This window comes from Opisthocomus hoazin, chromosome Z, assembly GCF_030867145.1.
Source record: "Opisthocomus hoazin isolate bOpiHoa1 chromosome Z, bOpiHoa1.hap1, whole genome shotgun sequence".
Classification (NCBI taxonomy): Eukaryota; Metazoa; Chordata; class Aves; order Opisthocomiformes; family Opisthocomidae; genus Opisthocomus; species Opisthocomus hoazin.
In genome coordinates this window covers 15,473,117-15,498,567 of record NC_134454.1, presented here as the reverse complement: position 1 = coordinate 15,498,567, position 25,451 = coordinate 15,473,117, and the positions used below count along the sequence as shown (strand labels likewise).

The following is a 25,451-nucleotide window of genomic DNA, read 5'->3' as shown; positions in this document are numbered from 1 at the left end:
GCTGTAGAGGAAAAATTAACACTTTTGGAAAAAGTATTCTATAAAATCATGTTTCTCAAAATTAACATCACCTTTATTAGTACACTTGACAGTTGTGAAAGATTATTAGCAAGGGAAGTTTACAGAGCCATAACTTCATTGACTTACATTTTTCTGTTGTGATAAAGACTCTCCGGAATTAAGACAATCACTTCACTAGCACAGGTACATGGTTTACTAAGGCAACCAGTTTTCAGATATCTAGTCCGCCTAACAATATTTATTTAACAAAAGCTGCATATTTCTTCTGGAAATAATAATTCTTCCACCCACCCCATTTGCTTATGTTCTTCCACTTTTAAAAGCGGATGCTAGCTTCAGGCTTGCAGGCTGTGTGTGCAGACAGGTTTATTGTGACAATGATGCGGACATGCATTCCAGTTCCAAGCAGGCAGTTCTATTCACTTTCACCTGTTTGTTTCTCGCTTGTATCTTTCACTTCAAAGCTGCAGCAAGTAATGTGTCCATCCATACTTGTTTTAAGTACAGCTATGTGACGTAATAATTATTCCAGAAGCAGCTCATTTCTTTTTCTTCCCTTTACCTTTCCTGCCTCCCTCTCCTTGCTGAAGACTTTGATCACTACCTCCCATCTTTTGGGTTCTTGTTTTCAGTTTGGGAATGGTTTCTGCAGCGTACAGCATCACTGATTTACCTAGAAATACAGGGAGAGATCAATGCATGCCTACTACATTAAGAACATTTGCATCATTTTCAAAGTTAGAAACTCCAGCCCCACTTTAGATTTCTGTTAAAACAGACATAAAGCCCATGAGTTCTGCTTCCTTCCCCTGTGTAGCTAGAAGTTTGTGAAAAACTCTTTCGCAACCTCTTTTTTTCCCAGTTTGACAAGGCAAAAGCTTCAAGTATTTTTAAGAAGGCACTGCTGTCCTCCAGCAGGGATATGGTTTTAAATCGTCTCCCTCTGACCAACAGCACTCCTATGCTACTCTAGATTCAGTATTCTTCTTGCTCTTTCCTTAAATGCATGCTTCTTCAGATATATATTTGTTTCCCCTTTACATACTCATTACTCGTCAGGAAAAATGCCAAAGACTAAATTACTTGTCATTCAAGATGCACTATTCTTGTTAATTAAATAGACCTGCTCCATTGTTAATTTATGCAAATAGCCAGCAGAAAAATGAAGTCAGTATTGTATTTTATCAATTTGGCACGCATGCTGATGCCCAGCTAATGTCTGTAACCAAAAAAAAAGGTGGAATTCAGTAATTTTAATACAAAAATCTGTTTTGACTGTCAACAAAACAGTAAGCCAACACTTGAACAGCTGCTTTGTTCAACACAGCAATCACACAACACTCTCCAAAACCCCCTCCAATTCAAGTGCCGAAGAAACAGCAGGATTAAAGACAACAGCATCTTGCAAACTCTACTCAGTGCTCGCACACCAACTTGATTTGGTTGACTTTACATTAAATCTGTTTGCCTGTGTAAGTTGTAAAATTTGTAATACTGAAACTAGTTAAACAAGCTGGTAATATAACAAAATAAACAAAGTCTTTCTGTTTTAGTAACAAAGTGCCTAACCCAGGTACTCTACTCACGTGTTGGAAACTGAGGTAAACATGGGTTGCCATCATCTTGTCTGAGCTGGATTCGTACTCTACCTCTGTACTGCACATCTCTGTTCCACTCTCTAGGATACATCTTGTTTTTCTGTCATACAAAACGAGGAACTTTTTGTGATAAATACTGGAATAATTTTCTGCAAAATCTGTCAGGCAACTGATCTCAGTCATAGCAGCCTGGAATCATTCCAAACGGATGCAAACCGTAACGGTAGCTCTCCAGCAGCGTCACCCACCCTTTAGCCACTGCAGCAATATCCAAAGGTACAGCATGACTTTTTCAGAAGCACTGCTGCAATCCACTACTGGTACTGAACAATTTGTGAGTACCCTGCTACAGGGACCGTTCTACTTCCCCACCAGTCTGGACCGCAGTGACACAAGTTTTGTTTCATGTCCACAGCCCTGGACACCTGGAGACAGTACGTCAGCAGGTCACAGTCTGAGGCTCACTGCTTTTGGATACTCATAGCCTTCGTTTTTGCTAAAACATTTGTGGTTTCTTGCTGGTACTGGCTATTTCACAGGCTGGTGTGCACTAACAGGAATATATTCAAAATCTGAAAAGCAAAGCAGTATTCTACTGGTTTTTGGATACCAGTCGCCCTCTTAGATGAGGACCTAAATTCTTTAGTAAAGAAGTGATACAAAATTCAACTACTCAAAATGAGTAATTACTTCAGAAAATGAATTGCAAAAAGCTACCTCTTTAGAAACCCAGACTCAGTCCCCAGCAAATAAGTAACCCACTTAAACTATTTAAACACCAAGCAGGTATTGCAATAAAAAAAATTAACATTCTCCGGCTAAAACATAACTCCAAAGGACCCTGAAGATTTCAAGCGTCAGAATCCTATTCCTACAGCACAATCATTCCAATACGTAATCACCTTTCATTAAAAATTTGCTTTTTTAAAAAGCTTAATTTGCAGAGTTGCAGCTTGCAAAATCAGCTTTTATTCTGACACACTTTTAAGTACCTAGGATCATTTTCTCAGAAGGGTAGTTACATAACAGTAATCTGTTTATAAGCTTAAAAAGTGGCATCATCTCAGAGATCCAGGTTATTCCAGCCTTGCATACAAGTATCTTAGCTGGTAACAAAAACTGCTCAGCTGTAATTTATCATGTCTGTAAGAAAAGATACAATGAAAGAAGAACACATACCAAGTTTTGGGAGGTTTTTTTGTGGTTTGGTTTTTTTAATTACCTCTAATAGAACGTTGAATCCAACTGCTGCACATACATCTTGGATTTCTGTAGATGTGGGATTTTCAACAGCCTGTTGAAACAATGTGTTACACTTAATTGTTTTTCAATTATGAACTACCTATAGAGCAATAACTAGCAGTTTCCCACCCTGTACTCAAAAACTACAGGGAAAGAGAAGGTACTTGAAAAAAGGACAAATCTACTGCAGAAGTCATCTTATGAGTGCTCCTACGGTCTAGAAAATGTATCTTAAATAAAGAAAATAAAGAAGAGACAAGACATTAGTAAAACGGGAAACAGGTGAGATAGAATTAATTAGGATGGCAGCAAGTAAAAGAATTGCTTAGAAAAAGCAACTGAAATGAACTAAAATTTTATCTACAAAAAAAACCCAAAAGCCATGAATGAGCAACAGCAAACTTACAGCAAGGACTGAAGGAGAAAAGAACAGAAACTTTCTAGGCACAGGGCAGCAGGTTCCTCCCATAGACAGATCTTTGGCAACTTGCATGCTCAAGGAAGATTTCATTTTTAACTGTTATCAGAAAAAAAACCCCAACCCTAAGCAGAAGAAAAAAAGCCCTTTATATTCCCAGTACTGCTTCTTAAAAATATTACAAAGGAGTGAGATGATCAAAAACTAGTTCTGGACAGATTAAAAGCAACAACTACCAACCCTATGTGCCACATGCACTGTAAGTTCTATCTTTGACAGCAGCAATGGCGACAGGGCACAGAATATAGGCATATATAGCCAGTCACTGAGCAAACAATCATTAGCTAGCTATTCTTTTCTGCATCGCTTTGAAATCTGGCAAACTACTTATGTAGGAGGTTGAGTGCATGAAGTTTCCCACCGCTTCACCTGCTTGCCAAAGGTGCTGCTCACATGGAAGCAGACACTTAAAACCAGTGCTCTTCTACCAAATTCACATGCTGACACTAGGTTATCTTCAAACACACTGTGATTTCCTGTTTTCGAGCTACTTGCCATGGGAGATAGGAAAGATCAACAGCTTTGAGGTTTATTTTCCAATTTTACACACACTACCACAGAGCAAAACAAAACACCATATTTCTCTGCCACCCACAAATTACTTTGTCTATGGGTATCCTTCTTCCTTCTGCTATCGTCTTCTTGTTATTCAAATATGCTGGATAAATGCAGATGAATCTAAAAAGGGAAAACAGTGAGTTAAAATAAGCAGTATCAACTCATTAATTGTTTATGCAATATTTTCCTAGTGAAACAAAGAGTAAATCTCACTGCTACAACACAAAACTTCCCACAGCAGCTTAGAACTACCATTTATTTTCCCTAGACCAATCAGCAAGATGTTGCAAAGCCCTGCTTTGAGTTCTCCAGGACACTGCATGACCATTTGGCTGATATGTTCCATTCACTTTCTGGAGCACAGAGTGTACAAACGATGGTGCTATTTATCTTGAGAGGAAAAGGCGGCTGAATGTTCCAATCCACTTTTTAAACCCCTGAAACCTAAAAGAAAACCTACACATTTCCCTCAAAAGATTTAAAATCCTGGGGTGCATCAAGAGGAGTGTGGCCAGCAGGTCGAGGGAGGTTCTCCTCCCCCTCTACTCTGCCCTGTGAGGCCCCATCTGGAGTCCTGCGTCCAGTTCTGGGCTCCCCAGTTCAAGAAAGATGAGGAGCTACTGGAGAGAGTCCAGCGGAGGGCTATGAGGATGATGAGGGGACTGGAACTTCTCCCCTACGAGGAGAGGCTGAGGGAGCTGGGCTTGTTCAGCCTGAAGAAGAGAAGGCTGAGAGGGGACCTAATAAATGCTTATCAATATCTAAAGGGTGGGTGTCAGGAGGATGGGGCCAGACTCTTCTCAGTGGTGCCCAGTGACAGGACAAGGGGCAATGGGCACAAACTGAAGCACAGGAAGTTCCGTCTGAACATGAGAAAGAACTTCTTCCCTCTGAGGGTGACGGAGCCCTGGCACAGGCTGCCCAGGGAGGTTGTGGAGTCTCCTTCTCTGGAGATATTCAAGACCCGCCTGGACAAGGTCCTGTGCAGCCTGCTGTAGGTGACCCTGCTTCGGCAGGGGGGTTTGGGCTGGGTGATCCCCAGAGGTCCCTCCTACTCCGAACATTCTGTGATTCTGTGAAAAGGCTGTAGTAGAGCAATTGCTAACTACGGTATTGATAGAAGTAAGGAGCACGGGTTCTTTTACTACTGATTTGCTTTTTTTTTTTTTTTCTAATCACACACAGAACAACCCAGATCTGGGTAAGTTACAAAGCCTCTCAAAAACGACACTTCTATACACTATCTATAAAACATGCTTAAGATTTTTCCGTAGATTTGAGCCCGTCAAGCACACACAGGGAGCAGGAGCACCAGAACCTCAGTTACACTTCTCAACAGACAACAAAACCCCTCCCAGCCGAGCCCTACAGGGGGAAGCCGCACAACGCCTGCGCGAAGGGCTACGGCAGCGCCGGAGAACGGGGACGGAGCAAGCGAGCGAACGACCTGGATCAGCAACGGCGGCGCAGCGCGGCACCGCGGCCAGAGGGGCCCGACCGCCCGCCTCAGCGCCGCGCCGCCACCCCCGTGGGCCCCGCAGCCGCCCCGCCGCCATCTTGCCCGGCCCGCCACCGCACGCTGCAAAGCGCCGCGCCACCCCGCCGCCTCGGCGCCGCCCGCCGCCAAGGAGGCGTGCCGGCAGCGTCGGGCCCGCGCGTTACCTCTCCTTGTCAGCCGGAGACGCGGCGGCGGCCGCCATAACCCGACAGCGCCGGCACCGCTACAGCCCCCAGTGGTGCCGCCCTCCCCCAGCTTCCCCTTCGCTGGGAAATCCCGCCCCCGCCCTGCAGGCTTGCGAATCCCATTGGGCGGTGGTGCTGTCTCTAAAGCGCATCACCCTGTGAGGAGGCGAGACGTGACCGCCGCTCAGCCGCCCGCTCAGCCGCGCATGCGCCTTGGCGGCTGGAGCGTGGGGCGGGACGGGACCGGGCTGGGGCCGGCTGAGGGGAGGAGAAGCGGGGCCGGGCTGGGGGGGGAAGATCCCCGCGGCGGCCCGGTCTGTGGAACCAGGAGCTCCCCGGTCGGTAGCGGAAGCGTGAGGCGAGAACGATGCCGTACCGAGGGCTACGGGACGACACCGCGCTGGGAGAGCGCTGCTGCGTTCAGCGCCCTTGGGTGCGGGCAGAGGCGGGAGGCGTGGCCCTGTCGGCTGCCCGCGCCGCGTGGGGCGCGCAGCCTCCCCGGGCGCGGGGAGCGCGGCGGGGTGACACGTACCCTGGGGGGGCACAGGCGCCAGCGGAAGGGGAACCCGGGGGGTGGTGACGGGCGGCACGAAGTCTGCCTGGAGGCACTAACGAGCGGTGTGCCCCGGGGGTCGCGTGCCGCTGAACGCCTCCGTTAACGATCTGCGTGGTGGGGCAGAGCTCACCCTCAGCAAGGTCGCTGGTGACACCAGGCTGGGAGGAGGGGCTGATAGGCCAGAGGGTCGTGCTGCAATCCAGAGGGACCTGGACAGGCTGGAGAAATGGGCTGATGGGAACCTCACGCAGTTCAACAAGGGGAAGTGCAAAGTCCTGCGCCTGGGGGGTAACAGCCCCAGGCACCAGCACAGGCTGGGGGCTGCCCAGCTGGAAAGCAGAAAAGGACCTGGGCACCCCAGTGGACACCAAGCCGGACACAAGCCAGCAACGTGCCCTTGTTGCAAAGAAGGCCAACAGCATCCTGGGCTGCATTAGGAGGACCGCGGCCAGCAGGTCAAGGGAGGTGATCCTTGCCTGTGCTCAGCGGGAGTGAGGTCATAGCTGGAGCGCTGTGCCCAGTGCTGGGCTCCCCACTACCAGAGAGCCATGGAGAGCGTCCAGTGAAGGGCCACCAAGATGATGAAGGGACTGGAGTATCTCTCCTAAGAGGAAAGGCTGAGAGAGCTGGGCTTGTTCAGCCTGGAGAAGAGAGGGCTCAGGGGGATCTCAGCAATGTGTATAAATATCTGCAGGGAGGGTGCAAAGAGGACAGAGCCAGGCTTTTTTCAGTGGTGCCCAGTGACAGGACCAGAGGCCGTGGGCACACACGGAAACACTGGAGGTCCCCTCTGAACATCAGGAAACACGTTGTCACTGTGAGGTTGCCCAGGGAGGTGGCGGAGTCTCCATCCTTGGAGATGTTCAAAAGCCATCTGGACATGGTCCTGGGCATCTTGCTCTACATGGGCCTGCTTGAGCAGAGGTTTGGACCAGATGACCTCCAGAGGTCCCTGCCAGCCTCAACCATTCAGTTGTTCTGTGAATTTCACAGGGCACGTTCTGTGCAGTTACGCTCACCAGTTAAACTTCAGTCAGTGGCTATGTGCCAGAACAAAGAACTGAAAGTATTTATTCAGTGTTTATCCATGGTGTTACACTTTTTTTTCTGCTCCACCAAAGCATCCAGCTCTCCGCAGTGAAATATGGAAGAGGAGGGTGCTGAGACCCAGTGCAACATAGTGGTTTTCCCAGGTGAGAACTGCAGGTACAGTTCATGAAAACCTGGAAGATATTAAGAGTTGTGGAGAAGCTTCAGAACGAATCAGGGGGGCACTTGGTGCACATTACTGAGTTACTTGGACTATTCAGTCTTTTGAAGGATAGGCAGTTTTGTTCTATCTTTGCTCTCGTTATGTCAGAAGTGAATACGCCGTACAAAGTGTTACAGCAAAGAAATACGAACAGTACAACTGTGTGGCCTCAGCAGTAGCAGCTTTTGAAAACGTGACTGCAGCTGTCCGGCAGCAAGGCAGAGATTTGGCAGCACCTCACAGACATGACTTGACAAGCTCCTCAGGTAAAAAAAAGGTTATGTAGGCGAGGTGTGTCAAGTTACGAAGGAAACTGTTGATGCAATAGTTGCCCAGTGCAAAAGATGCATTTTTGGAGGGTGATCTGATTGCCTTCAAGCTGGCTGATGTGGAGTTAAGCGTAGCTCTCTAAGAGGTAATCTGTTACAAATAATTACTTAGACATTTTTTGTTGCTTAACAATAAAATGTTCTCATCTTGTTAACGCTAGCCTGGTAATGCATGTCCTATGTTGTTCTTTCTCTGCACAGTGTTTTTCTGTTAAATCTCCACTGCGTACCCACACTCATGTGTCTATTAAATGATTTTCCACTGAGATCCCCACCACCTAAGAAGTGTTGGAGCTGCCGTTACCTTGGGCATTGTCCTGCCGTCCAGGTTTCCAGTGCTTAATCTGCGTGTTGGCCTCAGCAGCTGAAGCTGGTTCTGCCAGCTGTTGTCACCTGCACTCGGGCAGAGAGAGGCAGGCGGCAGGGGAGGGAAGGAGGGCGGTGGGCAGGTCGGCAGCCTTGTGGTTGCGGCCAGCGGGCGTTTCACCTGCACGTCCCCTGGTCCCCTGTGGTCCTAAAGCTAAAAAAGGCTTCAACAACTTGTTTACGCCATTTAATCCTCCATGACTGTACATACAATGTGAACTGCGGACAGGCTAGTTCTTACTGTATTCGCTGTGTCACCGTGCAGGCGTGCAGTATGCAGGGCATGCTCATGACCAGACGATTACATGAAACATGGTCATCACTAAAACGTGTTAAAAATCAAGCCTATTGCTGTTTGGTTTTGTCAGATAATACGCGTAGCCCTTTCTTCCTGGGACACATAGGCTTGAACCCGCCAAAAGGATATAAACGTATCTTACTCTGAAGGACAGTGCTCTAGCACAGTTTAAATAGAAGAAAAATCTAATGCTTTTAGGAAAAAAATACTAAGAAATATTTATTTGGTATTACCACAGCTTCATAAACAAATAAAAAATAGGCTAAAACTTAATGAGCTAATATTAAAATTGACTTCTTCACACTGTGTGGTCCCCCCGTCCCCCGCCTCCCCCTCCTGCCTTAGATTTGATTTCTGCAACGTTTTTAGTTTCTCAGTTACTTTGCAAAGCAATTTCTGGTGCATAATGGGCTACTATTGGACAGCAGCTTGAGAAGCGCTGCTGATGTTCTGTTAAGGCATCGCTCACAGCAGCAGTTTGAGAATGGCACAGTACCACCGTTGCGACTTAAGGTTGCTCTCAATCAGTCCACTTAAATCAGGACACAGAAAGCTGTTGTGTATTTGTTTAATGTTACATTTGACAATTGCATGTTATTTTTTTCCTTTGAATTCGTACGGCTTTTTAATACCAATATATTTGATTAATGGCTTCTCTGTTAAAACAATATTTAGTAACAGAACAAAAGCTACACAGCCTGTATCAGTATTTGTGGCGACAACAAAAATTATTTTCCACATCCTTTTCAGATGGAAAAAATAATTAAAAAAATTGTTGGAAAACTGAGTTTGTGGAGTTACAGATTTGATCATCTGACATCCATGTCTGACCACAACAGGGGAAGCATGTCTTCTTTTCTGCAGATGCTGTTACTGCATACCAGTCTCATTTCTTGGTGCTAGAATTCACAATATCTTGAAACTAACATGCCTAAAATGAAGCATGGGCTACAGACATGTCAGTTTTAATCCCCTTCATTACTGTAGAATGACTTCATGGAGTATATGGGCATCCAGTCACGGCATTTTTTCTAGTGCTGTAAGAAATACATCTCAAACTTGAATTTTGCATATTTCCAGCCTGAGGAAGTCAGAGACAGAAGTAGGTCACAAAGCACGCTAGCTCAGGCACGCTGCAGCTGCACGCACTTCTCAAATATCTGCTGTCCCTGACATCAGAAATTGAATGACAAAGCAATCAAAACCTGACAGCTTTTGAACACTTTAAAGCAGTATGTAGTGAAGGTATAATTGCTGGTGAGGATAGGACTCACGTACGTCTGCAGCGAAATTTCAAGATTGCAAATAATGCCTTTGGTGAGTGACAGGGACACTGGTCTCTGAAAGCCGTGTGTAACCCGGTGAGGTGCTTCCATTTGCTGCAACTGCTGCGGAAGGGGAAGTGGCAGGGAACGGGCACTGCGCTACAAGCATCTCCAGCAGAGAATTCCCTCACTGTGTACACACTGCCCGCAGCAAGTCGGGTGTCTGCAGCCAGACTCTATTTTTACTGTTAAGGGTGTCTAGGGAAGAAAAATAGTAAAACAATCCAGCAACAAGAGCCCCGTGCAAGTGTGAAACAGAAATCAACAGTGGTTGTGGCACAGGCTGGTACATTTCCCCTGGGCTGAACGCCAATGCCCTAACTAGAAGTGGGAGCCCAAGAAAACGCAGATGGTTTGAGGTGACACAGCTCCTCTGTGTTTTACTGGAAGTGTTGTGTACAGATGCCAGCTTATCCAGACCTAGCTTACGTGTTCAGTTTTCTCTAACCTGGTGTTACGTGGCATAGTCTAAACATGCTAGAAATGCCTATATTATAACTGGACTAGTGAAGTCATTCAGGAGGCGGTGTATTTTCAGCTAGACTGGTGGAACAGCTCTGTAGCAGACTGCAGATAAAACACATGACAAAGAAAGGGGATGTGCAGTGAAATCTTGGTTGGTTCAACAGATATTCAAGGGAAGGGGGCAAGCTGAGAAGGATTTTCTCCACAATTTTTATAAGCAAGGATTCAAAAAATGGCATTCAAAATAAAATATAGGGGCTGTGGAAAAAAAAGAAAACCAAACATCTGTTCAAAATGGAATCATACTTCATGAAATGTGACTCTTAAGGTGGAAGTGACAGGTGTGAACTTTGAATGGCATAGAGAAAACAATGCTGTCCTTCATTTAGTTTCATAAAACTGGTATTTATTTACGATGAAAATTCAACATGCAGAATTAACCATACCATTCTTGGTATATGCCACTTTTGAAAGACTGTATACACCATTTTCCCAAAAGAAGTGGTCCATAGACTACCCCACTTCTTTCAGACTTAACAATCCAAAATGCTGTCTCTCACATACGTGTTCTCTGGACAGGCATTACCTCATGTCCATCCTGCAGCGACAACAGCTACAGAACTTTACTAACCAGAAGAAGCATCACTTTTGTTCATCTCAGTGGTAGAGATCTATACACAATCTTGACAGCCTGTATATCCTTAAAAAGATCCTGGGGATGTTCAGGGGGGTGAAAAAATCTTAAAGGATCTTAAAAGGATCTTGGGAATGTTCATCTTGGGGATGTTCATTCCTTTCTCGGGCATGTGGGATGTTCTAAAGGCGGCTTGAAGCAGTCATCCTGACTTGTATGCTCTTAAAAGTTTTTGGATGATGTCACCTAGACCCAAGCCTTGACTTATATGAATCTCTGCTTAGCTGGTGACAGGAGAACTGGCAAAATGGCAATAGAAAAACAGGGACTTCTACCCACCTCATTCCTTTATATTTGCAGAGACTGTATCTCTTAAGCATAGATCTCAGATTTACACCCAGACATTCTCTGGCCTTCTGTTTTAGCCTTGCAGAACAGCCGACAGCTGTGTAAAGTCAGAACTGTGTACAGTCAGTTTGTGTAGATCAAAAGGAAACATCAGTCATCTGCGTGTAACACAGTAATACAATGTTTGCACTGAATTCATAGCTTTCACTGAAGCTCGGGGATTTCTGTTTGTAAGAATTCCAAATGACTTAAAATACAGTGTCAAATAATCCATCATGGTTGTTCAGCTGCTCAATTATAGTCAGAAATAAAAGATGCCAACTCCCCTTCATCACACAATGGAATAACAATAATAAAAAATATTTTAAAAAATGGGAGTTTTCTCACCATTCATATAAATGGCTTAACTTTCACATCTACCTTCCTGCTCTTCTGTAGCTCCTTCCACTCAGAGTATGTGCCATCACAGACCTTACCAACAATCTAGGTAAGATGCACAAGCAAATCTGAATTCCGTGTTAGGTTGTATCCAAACTGCATTTCCCCCCCTGCCCCAAACAATACACTTTTTATACAGAGGACTGTCATATTAAATGTAATCACTCAAATCTTCTTTTCATGATCCCTACTGGATTTAAACTGCAGGTGATAGTAATAACGCTTTTTATTTCTTCTGAATAAAAGCGTTTCAATTACTAGCAATGGAATTTCCCTTTCTGCACATAAATCAAGACTTAAGTGTATCTTTCTCTGGAACGCTTCAAAAATACAGTACCAGCTAATTAGTCCTGAAATTACAACTCATCTTCTCAACTATCAAGGAGCACTACAAATACTGGAAACCAAAGGATCTTGGTAACTGAGCAACAGTGCCTTTTCTTAGTTTAAGAAAGTGCTTCCAAGTATGCCAAAGCCTAAAGTGAACCTAAGAGTGCAAAATATGCATGTATATATAAATACATGTTTGTGTCTGTGTTGGGAATTAATGAGTCTGGGTCCCTTAAGAGTCTCTAATCGGTGACTAAACAATGCATTTATTATGGGAAAGAGACTTTGCAATTAACAGCGTCTCTGCTGTGCTTATGAGTCATAATGAAGTAAGCCTTCTTGCGAACGTCTTGTAAGTAACAGAGAGATTACAGAATTACACTGGGTTGCAACCAGATTTTGTTTTGTGCCGTTTGTTCTAAAATGAAACACGAAAGAGAGCAGAGAGCTCTGCTGGGGAACTGCAAATCTCCGAGCTGCTTTTTTTGCACTTCTGGTTCATGCAAAATGAGAAACTGTGTGGTTTTCTAGAGCATTTGTTCTGGTATGCCGAACCACTGCTGAAGTGTCTGAACAGCAACTTCCTTTTTAAATGAAATCATATTTCTAATACAGCAAACAGACACCCAACGTTCAGTAGTAGCCAAGAAAACAATCCCACTCTGACAAGGTGCAATCAGGAGGAAATTTTATATAACACTGCAAGTAATAAATAAATTATGCATAGCAATACTAAATTCAGAATTAGCATATTGTGAAACAAAATACATTAGAATAGTTGAAGAAAGAATTAATTACAGAGTTAGGATATAAACAGTAATGCATCTCAGGCAGAAGCAAACAACAAAACTGAAGGAAAGGTAATTGTGGGCTGAGCTTGTTCAAGAGAAACAACGTTTACAGGTGGGAAAAAGCATCTGATCTCAGAGGATGACAATTTAATTACTTGCAGAGAACCAGTACAAGATTTATTCATGTTAAATCCCACCAAGTAGTAGGGCATTAGAGACACGGTTTGTATGTATGGCTTGAGGTCTGGACAGAAGTGCGTTCTACTGACTGAACAAGTTCCCCCTGTATCTTCCTGACGATTCCTAATTGCAATTCCACAGCCACTCAAGCAAAGGATGCTTCACAAACAGCAAAATTGAATAATTTCCTGAAATCTTGAAGTGGCAGAAATTCATAAATACATAAGCCTGTAACTATGTGGAAATTTCCTATGAAAGGTTATTTGCAAATCTATTCTATGGAGGCATTACTCAGTCTTAGAGAAAGTAAAAAGCACATCTGGTAAACTGAAAGTTGACAGCAGAAAATCTGTGTGTTAAACACATACCGTATATTCATCCTGGCATCACAAGTTAATTGGCACCTACATTAATTACTGTTGTGAACTCTTTTTAGCTCTTCAGCACCACACCAAATCCCCTTGCACTTCCAAAGTTTAACCAAACACAACACGTAACCAGTTAACTTACCATTCTGAGTAAAAACTCAACCTTAACTACATTAACATTCTCTATAGACACATTTACAGATACAATCTGTTATTCTGCATATAGGAGACTAAGAAGCAGGAATGCTATTTCTGTATGTGACTTGAAATAAAAACAAAAAAGCGTGCGCGACTCTTCTAGTTTTACTTAAAAGTGCAAAGGAGACAGCTGTGGAACCAGAGAGTGAATACATTTGGGCAATTTGGTATTAAGAAGGTCTCTGAAGTTTTAAGCATGTGGAGAAAGTCATGCTTCATGCTAAATGACACTGCACTTCTCAGTCGCAGCTTCATCCAAGTCACACATCTCAAGAACACAGCTGTCTGACAGGTGGGTGAGACTTTGCAAGGCATTACCATAGATACATGAAGTTACGTTTAGGTAGAAGTCTACACGCGATTGTTAGCAACGCTCTTGTGCCTGTTCACATTATTTAATGAAAGCTAGATGAGAAAAGACAGTCTCGGAGGCATCTAGTAACAAGAGAATAGAAGAGCTTGTAAGAGTCCGCCTAAACATTTTCCAGATCATCCCTACAAGTAGTATCGTCTTCATTAGGGAAGGGCTATGTTCTCTCCCTCTTCAAGCCTCTTCCAGAAAACAACTGGTTGTAATAAATCTTATTACTGGAAGGATTTACTGCATTGAATTTAATATTGCAAATTTAAGATTGTCACCTAGAAGTTTACATACGGTAGAAAAAATTGTTCTTTGGGTATTTTTGATGAAGAAATTTTTCCACAAGGACAAACCACAGACTGATGCAAAACTGCTGAAGTTAGTTGTCAGAATTTCCAGGATAAAGGACTTACCCAAACATAACATATTTAAATGGAAAGCGCTAGGGGCCATTAGGCAGGAGTTCAGAGTGAACAATAGTTAAGACTAAAAAAACCCGAACTTTAATTTGCTTTTGCTGTCTCAAAAAGGATAAAGAACAGGTCTGAAACTTGGCATATTGGCTTAAAACTGTGTGTAACGGCTTGATCCAGTGCGCTGACCATCCATGCACCACCCCAACCTCTCCCTACCAGCCCCATTTATCTTCTTTCCCGCTGGCTCAGGTGGCACTTGTCTCTGCACTCGGCAAATTCAGCATGCTAAAGGCAGCACAAATCCTGCTCTCCCTGTCAGTTATGCTAGGTAAGAGGTGAGCCAGTCCACCAAAAGGTCAGAGGAGAGGCAAGATTCACAGCCAGGAGCACGGAAGGGAGAAGAAAACTTCTTTCAACAGTGCATGCTGTTTCTTCAATTCTAGGAATAATACAGACCTTTATCCTTAAGAAGAATGAAGAAGCTAATACACGGTTATCTCTTGGTAATCGCAATTTCTGTTAAGAGGGATGGGGGGATGGACAGTTAGGAAATACTCCACAGCAACCATCAAAAGAATTCAGCTATCAGATTATCAAACAGAAGTTTTGCAGTTTCATGGTCTACTGGTATACTTTCAAAATAAAAATGTCACTGGTTCGTGAATGAAATGTTCTTTCTCCTGTGCAGCTTATGCAGTTTACTGGGGAAGATCCAGAAGTTCATCCCTGGGACAACATGGCTGAGTGTCTCTGAAATTATCCCTTTTCTTTCCCTCCTGCTTTACCCAAGACACAGCAACTAACTTCCCAAAGCCATCAAAGATACTAGTCTATGCTGAAGAACACTGCTGCTCACTGAAGTTTATAGCATAAATTATACTTGTATTCTGCAGCCAAATCCTGCTTGAAACAATATTCCAACCTCATCAGGAAATCCTGGCAAGGCTTCTCAATTTTCAAGCTGTCAGAGTTTTGAGAATTATCGTTGAGCTTTCAGGGGAAAATACTCTTGATAGAAAATGGCACATGTAGAAATAGATTAGTTCCCCTTTAGAGTTTGCAGTAATTAGATCAGTAATTAGCAATCAGTAATTCGAAGAGCTTTCACAGAGATTGAGCAATAACCTTAACTGCAGCACACTGTAAGACACTAAAATGAATGTACATTTTAAAAAGTGAACGAATTACACTTTGTGGAGAGGTCACGTTTCTGCTTTTCACATCAACAGGACAAAGCTATAAAGCTATAAGTCAGTCTGAAATAAGCTTTGTGAGTGCATTTTCAGTATAAACTTATTTCTAAGTACAAGTTTGATATGTTCGGGATATGGTAAGCTAATTCAAGGGCAACCAAAGGTGTGAGCCCAAGTCACAAAAGTTCTACCAAAATGTGCAGAAAGAAAGGCAGTGCATCCCAGAAGAACAGTTTCCTTAGCTCGCTGCTTTTCTTTGTTTTGCCTTGACATAAATAATGTCCTCTTACCTGCTGTGGTAACCTCATAAAAATAAAACCAAGGAACAAGAGTAAATCCTTAGCAGCATAAATAAAATCTGACTATCATGAATTCACACATCATTAACAAAATCCAAGACCAAGTATACTTATTACAGCCTTTTTTTTTTTTTTTTTTTTTGATTTTATATTTCTGGGATCTGTTTTTATAGTTAAGCTTAGAATATAACTTTGTATCCCCATCACTAACATAAATCAAACATCACGGATGTCCTTAAGTATTTTAAAAGGCTCTTAGTGGATACTAAGTATTTTAGATGAAGAATCAAGAGAAATGTAGACCTTGAAGGGATTTCACCTAAGCCCATCTCTGCACACAGGCAATATGAAATATACTATAGTCCATCCCTATGAGATGTTTCATAAACCTCTTCTTAAAACTTCTATAATGGAAATTTAACAACTCCCATGGGAAGCATATTTTAGTGTATCACTACCCTTATAGTTGGAAAGTTTCTCTCATCTGTCTTTGCTACAAATATAGGTTACTTATGAGGGTATCAAGAGAAGCTTCCCAATTATAATGATCATGAAGTACCTCCAAGACTAGAGAAGCCACCACAATTTTCAAAGACATTCTGGTGTTTGATATGCATACAATTATTTATTGTTTCACCTCATCTTCTTCAGATTCCCTCAGTTACAAAACTGGAATCAGAATTTCTTTACTGAGTTTACCATTAAATACTTAAATCAACAGGACACAGACGTAAAGTCGGTGTTAAACAACTATCCTGCGTTATGTGGTGTATCTTCATCTTAGGAGTTAAAATCCCCAGCACAAAAAAAAGCACATTGATTTACAAGAAAAATGGTCTTGCATTTTAAACTCAAGGACAGAGTTCCGTATTCTATTCCAAAAGAAGTCCTGACTTTGAACACATCACATAATCTGTCTCTATTTCATCTTTAAAAGGACACTAGTACTCACTTGAAAAGTTTTGTGAAAACACTATATGCCAAATATTTCAAATGCTAACACGAGGAGCGCTGCTTGTTAACAGATCCACCAGATGATACAAAAACATGGCATATCTCTAAGCAAATCTGACAGGAAGCAAAGAACAAAAGAGCAAGTAAGATACCACTTCTGCCCAACAGGTATTTTTGGTATCGGCTTTTATCTAAATTGACTTCTGTCTGCGGATAGCATCTCAATTCTGTTCATGAACAGGGCATGTCTTACGGTGAAATCAAGATAAAAATGGATCCGTTTCAATATCAGATGAAGTACAAAAGCCACAGATGTGATACACTCTGCAACTGTGTTAAAGCTACCATAAAGGTAAATTGCTCTATTACAGGGCTTCCTGCAGTCAGGGCATTTTGAATCCTGAATATCCATTATTTAGAATGCTAACTGTAGAATAGTCCAGTGGAGATACAACAAAACTGACATACTGTTTCATGGCTTGTTCAGTCACGCACAGGATGGTCAATGTTCTGTTCTCTCATGTTTCTACTTTAAATCAATTTTCATCTAAATTCAGACTAATTTGTATTTTTAAAGCACAAAGCTGTCTTTTCAGCATTGTTCTAGCACAAACCATATTCACATCAGAAAGGCTTGAGGCAGTAAATGTCCTGGTTTGTGCATAAAATTGTTTTTCTACTATGATAATAAATTTCTTGCTGTCATGGGATTCTTGTGATATTTTTCCCTTCATAACTTTTAAAAAATAAATTTAAAAAAATGAACAAAGATTTCAAATAGAATTAAAATTTCACCTTATAGTCACTATTTCACATTCTACGTTATTTCCCCCAATTAAAAAAAAAATCTTCTGTTTTACAAATATTATTGTTATACATACAATATTGTTTCAGGCTTGCAGTCATGAAAACAATTATACCACTTGGCTACTGGAAACACCCTGCCTTTAGCCTTGTTATGCACCTGAGATGTGTGAAACTGTCTCAATTACAAAGACATTACAGAAGACCTAGGGCCTGATCCTGCAATTCTTCTAAGCATCCTGCAACAGCCATTTGTCAGTGATGAGGAAGAACGAATATTGGAGGTGCAAGATTCTGCTGGATCAGGCCTTAAGTACATTATACAACACATTATATGATGACATGTCAAAATAAAATACTGTACTTTTACGTAATGCAGAAGTAACACGCACAATTTACATATAGTAATAATTTATTCTGAAATGTTCATTTTGGTCTCTGTTGAGACATCCCCCATAACTCATTAATAAAAGAGCAGCCATTTCACCTCAAATACCAGAATATACAACAAGTTACAGCATAGCAAAAAAATTCTACCTACTTTAAGATAAAATCTAAATCAGGTAAAATAATTTTCTTCAAAGTTTTACAGTTACACAGTTTTCCTTTTTTTCTTTTTTTCTTTTTTTTGCAGAGCACGAATAAAGTGTAAATTGTTACACCATAACTATCTATGCACATTATGTGACCACAGAAATGTTAACTGTTACTTCAGAAAATGAACCATCAGTTCCATTCATGCAGAAAAGCAGGCTGGGAAAGCTTGTTCAGCAGAAACCATATTACTGTGAATTTCACAGCCACATGATTAATTATTGGGTTAGATGGATTCAAAAATACTAAAACTGAGTATACTTTTTTGCATAAATAATACCTATTCTTCCCTGATGTAGTTTAGTCAGTCTGTAATCTAGAAATGACTGATAAAGCAATATGACTGTATCGTCTCTATCTGCAATGTTCCATGATTTCAACGACAAGCAATATTTAAAGGATTATGGGATGGGATGCTAATTAAATACATGTTAAACATACTATACAAATAGACTTGTGTTAGCAATTTTATTCCAAACTGTCAATCAAGTATTCCTCCAAAATATTACCAGTGAAGACAAAGTATACTATCAAATATGGCTTCCAGAACAAGGACCCTCTAACAAGAATCAAACCTATTTACAACAAATAAAAACAACAAAACAATTCAATCCCCATTCGTTTAAGGTTTCATTTGAAACAAAATTTCTAAATAGCTGCTGTATATAATACATCAGTTTTATTTATTTTTTGTTGCATTTAAACAGAAGTTACCAGGTAAGAGCCAGAGTGACGTTTGGGACTCTGAGTTCCACTGGAGTCTGCATTTTCAGACTTGGAGTCACGTTTCTTCGTGCTGTTATTTACCGGTGTTGGTATTTGTGACGGCCGAGCGGAACTGTTGTCCACGCTACTCTTCCTGCGGCTTGGATTGTAGTTGAACGGAGTCACCCTTGCTGCAACAGCACCAATGGGGGAGCTATGTTTGCTTGAGCTACTGGAACTGAAAGGCGTACGCTCACTGACAGTACTTTCGTTATTTTCTGGCGCAGGAACAGGATTATTCTGCAGAGGCTTTGTTTCGGTGCCTTTCTTGTCTGGACTGTCTATCTGAAAGAAGGAGTTCAGACGGTTTTCTAAACCAATGGTACGAACAGGAACACCTCCACTTCCCGGGGTTTGTTTTTCTTGAACCTCTTTAGAATCTTTACTGTTCACACCCCCTTTCTCTGAAACACTGTCAATAACAGGGGGAGTATTTCCAGTTGGGGACCTTCCAGATCGAGGATTGTTAATTGGGCAGTCCTCTATTCGCACCCATACATCCTCTGTCTTAGAGACAGCTGGTGCCATCTGATAGATGAGAGTTTTGGAATCAGAGCCAGTTGCGGCACCCGAGGAAGAATGCTGTGGATCATTCATTATCTGAGGAATTTCATTTTCTTTTATTTTTCTCCAAGTACCTTTTGTTGGTGCTTGGCTTTCTTTACTTTGTTTGTGTCCAGAAAAAGAACTTCCATGTTGCTTTTCGTCTTCACTTTTTGCCTTTTCACTGGATTCTGAAGAAGCTGACAGAATTGAGGAAGAACTTCCTGTTCTTCGCCAAGTGCCCACACGAGGAAGTGACGAGGAGTGCTTGCTATGCTCACGCTTCCACGTTCCTGATCTATTGATCGGCAATCTAGATGGACTCTCAGAATGAGAACGAGCTATATCGTGACGTTTTGATGGTCTCCCATCATATTCTACAGAAGGGCTCAGGTTAGGGGGTAATTTTCGCCAACCACTATTCTGGGCAGTTGAATGAGCAGATAAAGACGTGTCAGGAAAGGATGGACTTAAAACTGGGGTCTGTAGTTGGGACCTTGTGGGAGAATCCGGCCTGGAAGGAGACAGAGATTCAAATGAAGCTGACTCTTCTAATTTCCGTCTTAGAGTTGGACTTGGAGCTTCTTTAATAAAGGTTGACTGACGAACGAGAACAGGTCTCTCGGATCTGTCAGATTCACTTCCACTAGATTTCGTGGATGACATTCTGGGTAGTTCAGTCTTTTTGTTGGATCCACCACTACTGAGAGCTTGGTTTAACCCTTTTGAAGCAGACTCACTTCGTGGAATGCTACTGGTAGTCTTAGGTAAGGCAGTTTGCTTTGTAAGGTTTTGCTGGCTCATCTGCCTGCCTGGTGATGTGTATGACATCCTACCCGAACTTGAAGATTTAGTTGAAGCTGTGCTAGGAGATGATGTCCTCGGCAACTGAGACAGTTTGTTGGGAGGACTTATACCATTTCTTCCTGGGGAAATTGAGTTTCGGCCAGGAGATTGCAGAGGCCTACTTAATGGCTGCTGCTGAGGTCTAGAAGGAGTAGAGTCTCTAGATCCTGATCTAGATGGTCCTTTACTCGATCCACTCTGGTTCAATCCTGATGGTTGCCTAGTTACGGGAGCTGGCTCAGGTTTCACTGACGACTTGACTCCTCTCGGAGAACTAGTCAAACTTTGGCCTTCACTAGGACTCTTCGAGTTTGTGTTTTTGAGCGGGGGGCCTTTTTTGGAAACAGGACTAGTACTTGAAGAACTATTTCGAACTCCTGGAATATGGATCATTGTCCTGCCACGTGAAATTGAAGGCACACTTGTCTGTTGTGGTTGCTTCAACTGGCTTGAAACTTCTGAATTGGAACGAGCTTTTCCTGTAATTATACTTTTATACACTTTCTTCCCTCCTTTGATTCCCCTGCTTTCAGATTCTACTTTTTTAGACTCCAGTGTACTCTTCTCTCCTGGCTTAAGAATTCTTGGACCTTTATTACTAGGGAAAGGTTTTTCTTCTTGGTCTGGGGTAAGATGAAATGGTGACCCTAGAGAAATACCAGATTTTAATGAAAGGATAGAATCAGAGTCTGATGAAGCTTGTCTAGACAGCGATGCAGCAGCTGCAGCTTGATGCAAGCTACTAACTATAGAATTTGCACCTTCTTGTATAGCCTTCCAATCAAAGTTCTCTGAATCAGGTGAGAAACCATGTTCTGAATCCGGTCTCTGTATCTCTCTCAAATCCAGCGTTAAATCTTCTGCCAATATACCACCTGTATTTCTGGTATTACTTTTTTCACTTTCACTCTTGATTCTTGAGGGTTTTTTCTTTTTAGGCATAGCAGAACTAATGCATTCCTGCAAAAGATCATCTTCTGAGTCAATACTAAGAGAACTGAGAGAGCTGTTCCTAGAGAAACACACAGGAGTATCTTCAACATGAAATGATTTAGGTGCATAACCAGAAGTCTGCGGTCTGTTTGATTCCATCTGTGAGTCAGGAGCCTCAGTTCGTTTTGCAGGCTCCCCTTCTTTGTTGTTATTGTTTTCTTGATCAATATCACTGAGAGAACTAAGAGATGAATTGCGAGAAAAACAAACAGGTGTGTTTTCGATAGCAAAATTCTGCATTTTCTCATCTGTAGCTGCTCCTCTGTCTGGAATATCTTTAGTTGACTGAGAGAAAGTTTTAGGCTGGCTTCTGCCTGTTGGGTGTTTTTGACAAACTTGTGTTCTGTTGCTTGGCTGCTGATTTGAAGACTGTTCTGGATTAGTGCAGTCTTTAGTTTCCATTTCCTTTGCTTCTTTTCCTTTTCTTAATTCTGCCTTCTCCCTTGAAAGGTCAACATCATCATCATCAAAATCTAAAGAACTTAGGGAATCGTTACGTGAAAAACAGTAAGGAGTTCCCTCAATAGGTGTGTAATGATGAGGGGAATCAAATGCAAAGGTTCCTCTTACACGCTCTTCATTATTTGGCAATTTGTCATTAAAATCTCTGGAATTATTTTTAAGGTTCTGTTTCTTTGCATCTCTGTTCTCTGGATAGTTTCTTTCATTATTAATATTGCTTTTAGGCTCTGTAGTTTTTCTTATACGTGCTCTGTATTCATTATTTTGGGGAACAGGCTTTACTGGCGATGTTGGCTTCTTTTTCTCACCTTCTGGTTGGTTTTTATTACTTAGAGATGAAGATGCTTGTTGAATTTGATCCATTATCTTCTTCACTCTGAAAGGTTTGTGGCTTTTCCCTTTTGGCATAGCTGAGTTAATGCACTCAGCCAGAATATCACCCTCTTCTGTTTTGTCATCATCCAGGCCTGGGGAAGTCACAGTTGAGCTCTTTGCTCTCTGAGAGTCATCAGTACTTCTACCTTCTGTAGGAATCGTGTCTCGCTTTTCGAATTCCCCGGACTCTGCTCCTGCACCCACATTGTCTACATTGGCCAACTCACTCGGGGGCGATTCTATTGTGAGATCACTCAGAGATGTAGCTGTTGAAAAATTTATTGGTGTACCCTCAACACAATATACCCGTGGCATATCATCTCCCGGCGTAAAACTCACGTGCTTTTGGGATTGCAATCTGCTTTGTGAAGGCAAAAGTTTGTAAACTGGCAACTGGCTGGGCTTTCTGGCTACAGGAGGAGGTATTTTTGGAGCAGATGCTTGAGAAGGCTTTTTGGCTTTACGCGAAGACTTTGTTGGCATTGCAGAAATAATACATGCTTCCAGTATTTCAATATCATCGTCATCATCAGAATCATCCAGAATGTCTTTTTCTGCTTCAGGAGGCTTCTCCGCTTTCTTGTCCTGGTTATCCTTTGTATCATCTGACTGTTCAGGTTCTGCTTCGTTTCCATGCTCATTTTCATGAACTGGAGGCATTATTCTTAACTCTACATCTTTCTGTATAAACGGCTCATCGAGACTCAGAGCACTCAGGCTGGAAGAGCAAGAAAACCCATCCGGTGTGCTTTCTGTGGCAAAATGTAGTAGTGTGTCAGCATCTGGCAGCACCTGAACTCTTTGCACAGCTGCATTTACAGCTGCCTGTCTCGGACCAGGCTCTCTCTTTTCCGCACTAGGTACTTTGCCTTTAGCTACATCTCTTTTTACTTGAACTCCTTGAGCAGGGGGTGGCGTTTTACTTCTGCTTGGAGGCATTGTTTGTCCTGGGCTGTCTGGAAGGTCACTGGGACTTATAATACCACTTACCATTCCACTGCAAGGCTCGCTTTGAACTGAACTAGCAATCGAACGGCTTTCAAAACTATCCAGGGAACTTACAGAAGTACATCTGCTGAACATGAGTGGTGTTTCCTGCACATAATGTTCTGGTGGGCTTTTAGGAGTCTGTGCACCACTCTTTGAGGGAGATTTGGCACCTGAAGAAAATTCAACAGCTTTGTGTCTAGAGGAATCGGAAGGAGACAAACTAGAAGTCTGAAGTCTGCTGGATTTTGTTCTGATGTGTTGCGATGTTGATGTGATTTCACTTCCTGCACCTTCTGCAGCTAGAGCCCCACTGTTTTCCTTTAGTTCTGCTATCTGTAGTGTGTTATTAGCATCTGTCACACGTGTGGACTGATCACGTCCAATTTCATCTTCAGCTGATGACAAAGATGACAAAGAGCTACACCTTGAAAAACATATTGGGGTATCTTCCACACAGTAAGTTTGTATAGTTTCCTGATTAATAGAGGGAGTTTTACAGGAGGCAGTCTTCTGCGCATGACCACCTCTGCTCTGTGCAGAATTTGGGTGAAGCTGATTCTGTCTCTTTGAACCAGCTGAGGGGGCTGATGTGTTTCCACTGCTTGAGGAAATATGGTCAGTTTTAGTGCTTTGCACTGCAGAAGTCTTTGAAAAAGTAAAAGACGGCTTCTGAGAAGAAGGAACTTCCGTTGAGTATTTTAAACTATAGTCAATAGGCTGATCAACATGATGTTCCTCTTCATTGTACTTTATGCTATAATTAGTTGGTCTGTCTTCCTCTTCATGTTGTTCCTCCTCAGAATAACGTTCGCTATAGTTGGTTGGCTTATCGTCATCATAATCATCAACCTGGCACAATGACTGGTTTACTTTCTGATTCATTCCGAGAGCTGAGCCTACTCTATTCTGATCTGAACCACTGGATCCTCTTGATCTAAAAGAAGAAACGCACTCTTGCTGTCCGAAAGGTGACTGATATTTCATGTGTTTATCATCTCCACTTTCAGTGTATACGGGGTAGGTTGCATTTTGGCTCCTTGATGGCCTTTGTTCATTTTGTTTAATTTCATCATCTATTATATGCTTAGGCCTTGCCCATCTTTCATTCTGAGAAGGACTTTGCCTTCCAGAATTTAACTGTTCATCTGAGTATTTAAGACTATAATTAATAGGAGTGTCTAGCTCTCCATCATTGTCATCCATGTGATTTGCACTATGAATCTTATGTGCCAAGTCAGCTGGATATTGACCATAACTACAAAATTTACTTTCATCATCTTCGGAGTAAGATTCAATGGAAGGCTTCATTTGGCCTCTTTTACCATAGCCATCACTGCTGCTGACGCTATTTAAACTGTCATTTGAAGATCGCTTGTATTCCATTTTTGTGTAAGGCACAGGACATGTCCTGTTCGAATTCTCAGATTTAGGAAAGTATGTATTTGAGTGAGTATGGGCACTGGCTGCTCTCCTCGGGGCATTTCTGTCTTCTGTCAAACAGTGCACTTCAGAAGTGGAACCAGAACTTCTGTCTTCTTGTGGAATATGCATGCTTGTTACTTCTTCCATAACTTTGGCGATCTGCGCTGCAGCAGTAGAAATCTGCATTCCGATTCTCTTACAGGAGTTCCCAGTATTCTCTGCAGCCGGATGATAGGTACTCACACCTACTGCTCGATCCCTGTCGAGACTTCTGTCTTTCTCAGATCGAGAATTTTCTATGCTTCCTCTACTGGTAGAGGAGGAGCCAGGCAATACCGCAGTATTCAAATACGGCGAAAGTACAGTCACATTACCAGCATTAAAACTCTCTGATCTGCATATACCATCATCATGCCGACTCGAGTCCAAGACATACTCACTGTACATATTTTGCTTATGTCTCTGCTTATTACGGTGAGATGCTTTCGGGCTTAAATTATCAATATTGTCAAAAGTCTCTGATAAATGCTGAGCATCTAATTCTGCTTCCAATGCCTTTTGTTTTCTGACATGAAGAGATGGTAAGCTTGATCCTGGAGACATAATGTTGGCATCCTTGTACTTTGCTGGCCTGTTTGCCATGAGGTTTCTTAGAGCTGCAGCACTACCCATGGCTATCATTTTGTGTTTTGAGTGAATGAGATTCTTCAGCATGCTGACTGCCCCCATGTCCCACAGCGCCTCCTGATCCTTCGCGTTTCGTGCAGAAAGATTCCACAGGGTCCCACATGCATTACTGACTATTGTCAAACTGTGTGACTTCAAGTGTTGTAACAAGGTTTGCAAGCAGCTGTTCTCTCGCAAGATTTGCCTGGTATTGAGCAATTGAAAACAAACATCAGTAACTGGCATTTCAAAAGGATAAGACACAAAGCAAAACAAAAACCTATGCTGCCAGAGGCAAGTTTTGCCCTTA

At 42.4% G+C, this 25,451-nt stretch overlaps 2 protein-coding genes across 5 annotated transcripts in view; both read right to left on the bottom strand.

Annotated features, from left to right (window-relative positions):
* Positions 1-51: 51 nt before the first annotated feature.
* On the bottom strand, positions 52-5,674 carry SRP19 (signal recognition particle 19). Its single transcript, XM_075411581.1, has 5 exons — positions 5,560-5,674; positions 3,942-4,017; positions 2,842-2,913; positions 1,608-1,719; positions 52-694 (listed from the first exon to the last, which is right to left on the bottom strand). The coding sequence occupies exons 1-5, from the start codon at positions 5,595-5,597 to the stop codon at positions 561-563; spliced, it is 432 nt and encodes a 143-aa protein (XP_075267696.1). The 5' UTR covers positions 5,598-5,674; the 3' UTR covers positions 52-560.
* A 4,772-nt stretch (positions 5,675-10,446) lies between these two features.
* The window catches only part of APC (APC regulator of Wnt signaling pathway), a 104,168-nt gene continuing 89,163 nt past the window's right edge, over positions 10,447-25,451 (bottom strand). For all 4 annotated transcript variants that reach the window (XM_075411722.1, XM_075411723.1, XM_075411721.1 and 1 more), the window contains exon 16: positions 10,447-25,346. In XM_075411722.1, coding sequence (XP_075267837.1) covers positions 18,779-25,346 — 6,568 coding nt within the window. In that variant the 3' untranslated portion in view covers positions 10,447-18,778. The remainder of the gene's footprint in view (positions 25,347-25,451) is intronic.